This window comes from Carassius gibelio, chromosome A20 (assembly GCF_023724105.1).
Source record: "Carassius gibelio isolate Cgi1373 ecotype wild population from Czech Republic chromosome A20, carGib1.2-hapl.c, whole genome shotgun sequence".
Classification (NCBI taxonomy): domain Eukaryota; kingdom Metazoa; phylum Chordata; class Actinopteri; order Cypriniformes; family Cyprinidae; genus Carassius; species Carassius gibelio.
The window spans coordinates 14,393,681-14,404,209 of NC_068390.1; the positions used below are offsets into that span (position 1 = coordinate 14,393,681).

Sequence of the window (10,529 nt, forward strand, 5' to 3'; positions counted from 1 at the left end):
TTGTAAAATATTATTTACAATTTTAAATAACTGTTTTCTATTTAAATATATTTTCAAATGTAATATATTCCTGTAATGGCAAATCTGATTTTTTAGCAGCAATTGCTCCAGTCTTCACTGTCACATGATCCTTCAGAAATCATTCTAATATGCTGATTCGCTGCTCAAGTAACATTTATTATTACTATCAATGTTGAAAACAAAACAACACCATTTATTTAAAATAGAAATCTTTTATAAATGTCTTATCTTTACTGTCACCTTTGATCAATTTAATGCACATTTGCTCAGTATTTCTAATAAAATGTTTAATGGCACTGAACTTTTGAATGATAGTCTTATACCAAAAGATGACAGGTAAATTCATAGTAGTTTATCAGTTGCACTTTTAAAGACCAAATTTTAAGGAGAGACATCCTCTGAACATGTCATGGTTGTGAGGCGAGCTCAGTCTCCCACTGACTTTTATCCTCATTGAGATTTTGTTGTAATCAAGGCCTTGTGGCAATAATAGCTCTCTTTCTAGTCTGTCAGGAAAGGGGCTCTGTTAGTGTACATCCTTTAGGGAGTGCTAAAAGAAAACAAAGCAAAATCCAAGAACAGAAAAGAAGAGAGGGGCATCTCTCTCTATATCACTCTCTGCCACACACTTTTTACCAGGCACTTACATCTTCGTATGGTTCCCCCTCTTTCCTCACACACATAAAGCCGCACAAATAACAGAGACATATTCAGTGTGTACGTGACTCGTTTTTTCGGCATCACTGTTTCTTGTTGTCACTGCAAAGTCACTCACAGCCCTGTTCCCACAAGGAAAAAGAAAGAGTAAAACACAGGAAGAGAGAGAGAAATAAACTAAATCATGTAGAGATCCACTGAGCAGTTGCATGTTTTATTGTAGAAAAGAGAATTTGGTACTTTTCGTCTAATGTGAATTGGTTCCTGCTGGTTGGTTGACTTTGGCTTCATGTTGCTGTTCATTCTTCATGCTTATTTTGATTGGATGAAATATCAGGTCAGCAGGCAATTCACATTCCTTACTCTTGTAGCCATCATACACGCCCAGCAGCATACAAATATTCCTGTAAACTAGGTTCTTCCAGGCAATCTGTGCCTCCCTTTGCTATCAATATAAACTGAAGAAGGAATTTTCCACTTTCTCTCGAAAATAAACTATTTATCTGGTTAAATAGGACTTTTCTGTTTATTTTTGCAAAATTTATACCAAACAGACACACAGATATGTCAGTTCCTGTCATGCCTTTTAATATCAATATTTATTAAAATACTATTTAGAGATGGACATCCATCCATCCATCCATTTGAGTTAAATCGTATGTCTTTTTGTCATCTTTTTTTGTCATTTCTGATTGTCCATGTGACCCATTTCACAGGTGCAGAAGAAAAGATGAATGTGGAATTGATCATGCCTATTGGTGCTGTGGTCATCGCTATGTTCCTCTGGCTCCTCATCGTCTTCGTTATCCGTAACAGGAAGCGGGTAACATTCCATCTCTTTCCCTTTCCTCGTTTGCTTCCCCTCTCTCATTTACACGCACAGGCGCACACTCCACTCTCCTGACTGATCAAAACTGACTACCCGGACTTGGCGTACATAATCACTATTGTATCCTCAGCACACATTCTGCTGCGATGCGTCACGTATGCCAGCCGTGTGTCCTAGTCCTGCTGTACCTCAGCCTTAATTCTGCCTCTGAGTATCATAGTGGCTTTCAGTAACTTATTAGTGGGAGTCTTTATAATGAGGGCTTGATTCTGGGAGACTCAAGCAGGAAATGTTGGTAGTCTTGCTCTGTGTTTGTCATTCAGTTATGCTTGTTCTCTCCTTTTTGACTCTTATTTCATTTTGTCATACACTCAACCTTTCCATCCTTTCCTCTTCCCTCTCTCACAGCCTAATGATGGAGATCTGAAAACTGGCTACCTGTCAATCATTCTAGACTCAGATGATATGCCGATGGATGAGCACTGCGAGAGACTGACCTATGATGCTAACAAGTGGGAATTCCCACGTGATAGACTGAAGCTAGGTGAGACTTGGCTAAATGTGAGAAATAAAACAACAACAACAACAATAATAATAATAAAAAGCTTAAATACCCAGGAACAATCTGGAATGGCTTTCCAGTACTTTTGATTTAAAAAAGAAAACAACCACAACTATGAAATAGTATGTAATATGACATTTATTTATTGACCAGACTTCAGTGATACTGTATTTTTATAGTTATCCGTATTTATCTGTGCAATATTATTTATTTATTTCACAAGGCATTTGGATGTGTTTACATGTACAGTGCCCTGCATAATTATTGGAACAGAAAAGACAAAAATAGCTTTCTCTGCTTTGGAGTCAAGACATTTGGAAAAATGATTAAAAGATGAATATGCAACAAAACTACAGAATGTCACATTTTATTATTAGGTCTTTCGACACATACATTGTTTTACCAAATAAAAAAGGACAGCACTTTTAGAGTTCATCCCACTATTTGATGTGAGAATAAGTATTGGAACAGTTGAATTTAAGGCAGATGTAAAAGATTAAAAGCTAGTGTTTAGTTGCAGATCCCTTGCATGCAATCAGAGCAGTGAGTCTGCATATCACCAGACTCTTGGTCTTCTGCTTTGACATGCTTTTCCCCAGCCTTTAATGCAGCCAATTCCAACTGTTGCTTGTTTTGGAGAGTTTCTGTCTTTAGTCTCTTCTTCAGCTAGTGAAATTAATGTTCAATCGGATTTAAATCTGGACATTGATTTGGGCTATCTAAGACCTTATATTTTTTTGCCCTGATAAAGTCCTTGACTGAACTGGCAGGGTGTTTAAGGTCATTGTCCTGATCCAATATAAAGTGCTTTCTAATGAGTTTGGTGGCATTTTCTTGAATATTGTTAGCCAAGATGATTTTGTACCCTTCCAAATTCATTCTGCTACTGCCATCATACATGAAGTCATCATTAAAATGAAGAGGTCCTGTTCTAGAGACAGCCATGCATGCCCATGCCATGACACCACCTCCACCAAGCTTTACAGATGAGGTTATATGCTTAGGATCATTCGCAGTTCCCTTTTTTCTCCACACATTTGCTTTCCAATCACTTAGATTAAGGTTCATCTTTCTCTCATCTGTCCATACCAACCGGCTCACATTTGTGAAGAATCTTGCCTTTCTATTGTTGGTGCTGATCAGAGGTTTGCATCTTGCTGTGTAGCTTCTGTAATTCTGTGTCACTGTAGATTGACAGAGCATCACTCCAGCTTTCTGGAGGTTGTTGCTGATTTTACAGATATGTATTTAAGGGGTTTCACAGCTTTTATGATGTGTCTGTCATCAACTACTCTTGTTTTTCTCCGCCGATCAAGTCGTCATTGTTTCCTGAAGTCACCGGTAGTTTCCAAACTCTTGATTTCTCCATGCCCTTTGTTTTTCCTATAATTCTAATTGACTTCCTCTTTTCTTTTAGCATCCAAATTGCTTGCTTTTCTTTCAAAGTCGGCTTCCTCGTCTCCATCCTGGTTTGTGTGTGTCATCATCGAATACAAGACTTAGAATGCAGAAGTCATGGATATAACTGATAAGACACATTCCCTGCTTTTAATATCTGAAGAATTAATGCAATTTAGAAAGCTAAACACTTAGAAAGACCTGTGAGGCCACTGTTCCGATACTTATGCTCACATCAGATGGTGGAATGAACTCTAAAAGTGCTGATCTTCTTAGCTGGTAAAACATCTTTATGTTGAATCACCCAATAATAAAATGTGCCATTCCGTCGTTTTGTCACATATTCATCTTTTGATCATATTTACAGATTTCTTGACTCCACAGCAAACAGAACAACATTGTCTTTACTGTTACAATACTTGGGCACTGTATATCTTTATTTATTTGTATATGTGTGTATTTTAATTTTGAATGATCATTTTGTTATATTTCGTCGTTTTCTAATATGAGCAAATATACGCATTTAGTAACATCATAGCAGGTTGTCAAAATGTTATGGAACATATTATTCATCTTTTTTCTTCTAGGGGATGGAAAGCTGAGCATATCAAAACTTGCCTAGAATCACCATCAGATTTAAACCTCTTCAAACAGCAAAAATATTTGTACAAAATGTCACTATAAATCTAGGTGCAAGCGTTCACAAATGTCTAATACTATGTTTTTCAGGAGAGCCGCTGGGCAGAGGGGCATTTGGCCAAGTCGTGGAGGCGACCGCATATGGTATTGAGAAGGCCACCACCTGTACTACAGTAGCAGTGAAGATGCTCAAGGGTATGAGGCATCTGTTCACTAGCCTTAAACTGACTTCACATAATCTTTCATATAACACAACTTACTGCAGCATTATCAATCTCCAACAGAGGGCGCTACCACCAGTGAGTACCGCGCTCTGATGTCTGAGCTGAAGATCCTCATTCATATTGGTCACCATCTCAATGTGGTTAACCTTTTAGGAGCTTGCACCAAACCAGGAGGTGAGTGTCCTTTGAGAACGACTACTGTTGTCCTTTCTGTGAAGCTTGCTGCAGGTGTGTTCTGTTCAGTAGAACGCATGTGAATATTTATGGGTGACAAAATGCACAGTCATAGTAAGAAATGCATCAGAAATGCCACAAAGTGGTTGTGCATTGTTGAGAAGAATGTGATGTGCCCACATTAAAGGCCTTTCCTCTTCTTCCTCTCTATGTTTCTTACTTCAGGACCCTTGATGGTGATTGTTGAGTACTGTAAACACGGTAACCTCTCGAGCTATTTAAAAAGCAAGCGAGGAGAGTACAGTCCCTACAAGGTAAATTTCATCATGACCTAGTGCTACTAGTAAAATCAGGCTGTGATGTGGTTTTAAAGATCTCAGATCCTCTTTTAACAATGTCCTCTGATGTGGTCAGATCGATTCAAGTGGCTTATGTAAGATATTGGGCAACAGCCAACTGTAAGGTCTTTTAAATGTTGTTCAAGGTTGAAGGTGTTATAAAGTGTACCTGACATATTGACACTTTTTGACCCTGACAACAACATAAATTGATCCAAGCGTTTTGTTTCTCAGAAGCGGATGCCACGGATGCCGTGCAGGAGGGAGGTAGAGCAGGAAGAGGATTTGCATGAGGGGGATCTGGGTCTGGACATCTGCACCAGCACCGCTGTGTGCACCAGGACGGGAGAACAGACCTCCACGGTCCAGCTGCAGGATGAACAAGGCACAGTATATTAGTCTGACTCTGGTGGATACTCTGTACTGTCTCTGGACGAGGATAAAAATGGCACATTCCAAAAAAACAAAAAAAAGGGAAACTGAATCAAATGTTTAAATTCGTATTGTCATTTAGTTCATTCTGTCGTCTCCACATGAAGCAAATATTTTAGGTCATGAAATACACTTGGGAAGCTGACATGTCTTGTGCTGTGTCAACTCCATCTAAATGCTAAACTTCATCTAAAACTTTTTGAGCTGAATGAATAAACAAACAAACCAATAAACAGCACAACTATTTTATTATTGAGAGCAATTATTTGAATTATTAAGCAGCTTTAATGAGCTTATTATTTAAGAACCTACAGTATTTAAGATTTTGCCACATTGTAAATTAATAAATTAAAGATTTGTATTTTTATAATAATAACTGCAAAACATAAAATAAATCAATAGATAAATGAATGAACAAACAGTATAATTACCGGTATTCGCATTATTAGGCAGCTTTAATGAGCTCATATTATTTAAGACATTAGATGGAATATTTGTAATTAAAAAAAAAAATTATCACACTTAAAATTAATAAAAAGTTAAAAAAAAATTAACTGCAGAATATAAACACATACACCGCATTATTATTTTATTAATAATAATAATTATTATATATTATTATTATTAATAATTATTAGGCAGCTTTAATAAGCTCATATTATTAAAAAAATATATAATATTTGTTCTTTTAAAAACCAATTTATCCCACTGTAAATTAATAAAAAAATATATAGATATAATATATTTAAAAAATAAAATCGATCAATAAAACTATCATTAAATATTAACCTTACCCTTCATATTCTCTCTCTCTCTCTCTCTCTCTCTATATATATATATATATATATATATATATATATATATATATATATATAAACCTATAAATTGTGTCATCTGCTGATGTATAGAGAGTTCAGACTGGGATCAGTTGACGATGAAGGATCTCATCAGCTATAGCTTTCAAGTTGCCAAAGGCATGGAGTTCCTCGCCTCTCGAAAGGTAAAACTGAAACACACCACCATGGTCTGCTTGTGTGTGTGTGTGTATTCTTTAGTCATTATTATTTACAATTCATTCCAAATGTTTGCTTCAGTCATAATGCTAGTTTGTGTTTGTAGTGTATCCATCGGGACTTGGCTGCCAGAAACATCCTACTTTCCGAAAACAGCGTGGTGAAGATATGTGACTTTGGGCTGGCCAGAGATGTTTATAAAGATCCTGACTACGTCCGCAAAGGAGATGTGAGGACTCTTACTACACACTTCATTTCAGTTGCTCAGTGAAAAAGACTAAGTGATGCTTGAGCATTTCCTCTCTATCATCACAGGCTCGTCTTCCTCTGAAGTGGATGGCTCCTGAGACCATCTTTGACCGCGTGTACACCACACAGAGTGATGTTTGGTCATTTGGTGTGCTGCTCTGGGAGATCTTCTCTCTTGGTAACACAATATTGATATTAACATTATCAACGAGCTTATCAGACAAGCCTAAAACTACTTAATTAGGGTGACGTGTTGATGGCCCATCTTCTTTGGTGCAGGTGCGTCTCCATACCCAGGTGTGTGCATCGATGAGTCTTTCTGCAGGCGACTAAAGGAGGGAACCAGAATGAGAGCTCCAGACTACGCCACACCTGAGATGTAAATATACTTCACACTTTTAATACTGATGTTAAATTAAACGTCTGTGAAAACAAGTTGATCTAGGTTTTTGTAGTTCTGGTGATGCCAGTCATAGTGTTTCCAATGGAAAGTGGGCAAGAGTAGTAGTACCTATATTTTTGTTTATTTTTAGTACTTTCATACTATTTCATAGAGTTTACATTGAAGATGGACTCTATTCATATTATTGAAATGAGAGATGTAGCAACTGACTGAAACCTGAAAAAGTCATCAACCCTACCTCTTCCTTGTTAATGTGAAATTCTTCCAGATACCAGACCATGCTGGACTGCTGGCTTGATCGACCTAAAGACAGGCCGACCTTTATTCAGTTAGTTGAACATCTGGGCAATCTGCTACAAGCTAGCGCTCAACAGGTTAGAATCGACTCCCAAGTATATGTTTTGTCTCATTCATGTGTTTTTAATAATTGAGACATAGCTAAATAAATATTTTGTCTTGTTTCCCATTAAAATTATCTAAACATCTTTAAAAAAAAATTTACACTTACTTGGGATGTAAATTAATACATTTTCTCTTGTTGCCAAGCTATAATGATCAGAATTAGCTTTGTTTATATTTTCTTTTTTGTGTGTGTTTTAGTCAAATCAGTTTCTTTGTATTTCTGCTCGCCTTTAATTTTTATTTTAGTTTTACAACATTTATAATTTTCATTTATAAACCTTTTTTTTTTAAGTTTATCTAGTATTTTTCAGCTTTATTTCAGTTAACAATTATTTTTAAAAATTTTTAGGTTTTAAACGCTTTTACTTAAAAAAAAAAAAAAAGTTTTATCAAATGAAGTTAGATATAAGATTCAATATATATATATTCTCTTTTTAAAAAATTATTATACAATTTCACAAAATGTAAAAAAAATCTTTTTAAGGATGGTTAGATATTTTTTTATTTCTGAAAATAAAACGACAAAAATAGAAATAAAGTGACATTTTGCAGAATGTAGTAAAACATTTGTCATGTGATCAATTTTAAATCTTTTAACCGAACTTTCATTTGTTACCTGTGTTTCAGGATGGAAAGGACTACATCCCATTGACAAACGGAGAGATGGAAGAGGAATCAGGGGCTCCTCACCTCAGTGTGACATCTAAAAGAATGTTCTATGGAGGCAACAAAAAGTCCCAGCTCCACTATGACAATGCTCCACCTCTGGGGTTAGTTCAGTAACTTATCTATCTGGTGTTGTTGTTTTTTGTGCAGTTGCTGGCATAACTGACTCAAAATAAATCATATTTCAAGCACTCATACTTATCTCCACCCCATTCATCTGACCTTGGTTATGTATATATAACACTGAAGATCTGACATTTGTGGATATAGCGTGCTTAACCTCTCCTTTGACAAACTAATGCATCAATGGTCCCACCCATGCTTCTCCTGACAGGTTCCCACAGCAGATAGACAGTCATGGTGTGCCAATAAGTAGGACGACTTTTGTGGACATTCCCCTGGAACACACTCCTGTGATGGTAAATAAACTCTACAATACTACAATCTTGTCATGATCCAATCACACTTTCATATATATATATATATATATATATATAAAATCTGCCCATTTTAAATGTTTTTTCTTTGTATAGAACGGTCACATGGACTGTGGAGTGGGCTTATTACATGAGCAAATGAAAGCTTTGGATCGGCAAGTGCACAGACCACTTAATTTCAGGTGATGCATTCGTGCTGATCTCGGTAGAACTACACTCCAAGACATTCCAGCATAATATTAACACGTTCATGCTTTTATCCACAGCCCACTTCTGCGATGCAAGAGTAAGGAGTCTTTAGCTTCTGAATCGTCCAATCAGACCAGCGGCTATCAGTCCGGCTACCACTCTGATGATGCAGAAGCCCCAATATACGCCAACGAGGAGATGATCCTGAAGAGAGACATTCGAATGAAACCTCCACTGCCCAAGAGAAATGACAAGTTCAGTGCTGAGGTCCGTTATAGTGCAGCCCCAGTTTAACAGTCTTCCTCTTTATCTTATTCAGAACTTTAATGCAATAGCTCAGCAAAACTGAGCATTTCAGTTTCATAATTTACTCATCCCCAAGTTGTTCCAAACCTGTATGATTTTCTTTCTTTTTCTGAACATAAAAGAAGATACTTTGAAGAATGTTAACAGTAGCCATTGACTTTGAACAAAGTACTACTAGGGAAGTGGCTCCCAGCAACTATTTGGTTACCAGCATTCTTTAAAATATTCTCATTGGTGTACAGTCGAAGATTAATACAGGTTTGGATTAAATGACCACAGAGTTTTCATTTACTATCCCTTCAGTGAAATAGTTTGGCCAAAAAAAAAAAAAATATATATGCATCATTTCCTTACTTCTTTTTAAATATTGTTTGGTTTTATTTCTTCTCAACACAAAATGAGTTATTTATAACAGAATGTCCAAGCTGCTCTTTTCCGTACAATAAAAGTGAATGGTGACAGCCCTAGGTCACCATCCATTTTCATTGTCTGGTAGAATGCAGCCTTTTTTTGTAAATGTGTGCATACATTTTCAACTTTTGCAAATGTTCCAAAGGGCAATTTCCAATGAGCAGCAACCTTTTAACTTTTCATCCCATATTAGGTTTTTCCTGCCATTACTCATAATGACTCCTGTATCCCAACCACATGCCTCCATCATCCAAAAACAACAAACTCTTAAATTGGCTGTCGAGCTTCGAATGAGGTGCACCGTTATCACTTCTTTCATAATTGTATGCATAAAGGAACCGCTAACTCATTTGAACTGTCAACTATTTCTTTTATCGCACTCACTTTTTGAAATAAATGTAATATATTGTTTTGGAACAGACTGTTTTGGAGCAGATAAGATGTATGTTTTAGTTTTATTCATCTAAATGTCAGGGGGGTTTGGGGATTGAGAAAGTCTTAGCAATACAATCATGTTTACACAGACTGCGGAGCAAGAGTGGTCTCTCAGCGAGTCCACGCCACTTCCTGAGCAAACGCATGCCCTCTTCCTACCGCACAGGAAATAGCAACTGGAATGCCAGACAGTTGAGTGTGTGAATGTTTTCCCTTTTTTTTATATATATATCTTTTGCATTGTCTTTAATTAATCGTGACCAGACTTGTTCTCCTCCAACTCCAAGCAACTAACAGTCTGTCTGAATTTAGTTTTCTAAGCCTTGTTTCTCAGTTGGCCTTTTGATTGTACAGTTTGTAATGAGGGCTGCCTTTGTCTTTGTAAAAAAACGTCAGTATTTGCCATTATGATTATATTATTTAGTTATACATCTATTAATGTAATTATGTTTTTTTAAATAAACACTCATGCCAGTTAAAAACAACATTTACCTGTGCGTGTTTGCATGCACAAGACTGCAGCGATCTTTTATGGCCCCTCTCTTCCTGTATCTGTTTCTCAGAGACCCAGATGAAGCAATGTACTCATATCTCCAATTCTTTGTGTGCATCTGAGAAAACAGGACAATGCATTTCAGCCCCTGTGAACAAGATTGGCTTTTTTTTTTCCTACTAGTGTGTGCATTTTGGGATTCATGCGTTTGTATTTTTTTGTGTATGTGTGGTTGTGAACACTTGGGCTTG

At 36.6% G+C, this 10,529-nt stretch overlaps 1 protein-coding gene across 1 annotated transcript in view; it reads left to right on the plus strand.

Annotated features, from left to right (window-relative positions):
- Positions 1-10,270, plus strand: part of LOC127938716 (vascular endothelial growth factor receptor 2-like) — a 28,646-nt gene extending 18,376 nt beyond the window's left edge. The window contains exons 16-31 of the mRNA XM_052535538.1: positions 1,395-1,501; positions 1,916-2,051; positions 4,197-4,301; positions 4,391-4,504; positions 4,730-4,818; positions 5,077-5,227; positions 6,183-6,274; positions 6,394-6,516; positions 6,603-6,714; positions 6,816-6,915; positions 7,208-7,313; positions 7,969-8,111; positions 8,342-8,426; positions 8,541-8,626; positions 8,711-8,900; positions 9,544-10,270. Coding sequence (XP_052391498.1) covers positions 1,395-1,501; positions 1,916-2,051; positions 4,197-4,301; positions 4,391-4,504; positions 4,730-4,818; positions 5,077-5,227; positions 6,183-6,274; positions 6,394-6,516; positions 6,603-6,714; positions 6,816-6,915; positions 7,208-7,313; positions 7,969-8,111; positions 8,342-8,426; positions 8,541-8,626; positions 8,711-8,900; positions 9,544-9,621 — 1,817 coding nt within the window. The 3' untranslated portion in view covers positions 9,622-10,270. The remainder of the gene's footprint in view (positions 1-1,394; positions 1,502-1,915; positions 2,052-4,196; positions 4,302-4,390; positions 4,505-4,729; positions 4,819-5,076; positions 5,228-6,182; positions 6,275-6,393; positions 6,517-6,602; positions 6,715-6,815; positions 6,916-7,207; positions 7,314-7,968; positions 8,112-8,341; positions 8,427-8,540; positions 8,627-8,710; positions 8,901-9,543) is intronic.
- Positions 10,271-10,529: the final 259 nt, after the last annotated feature.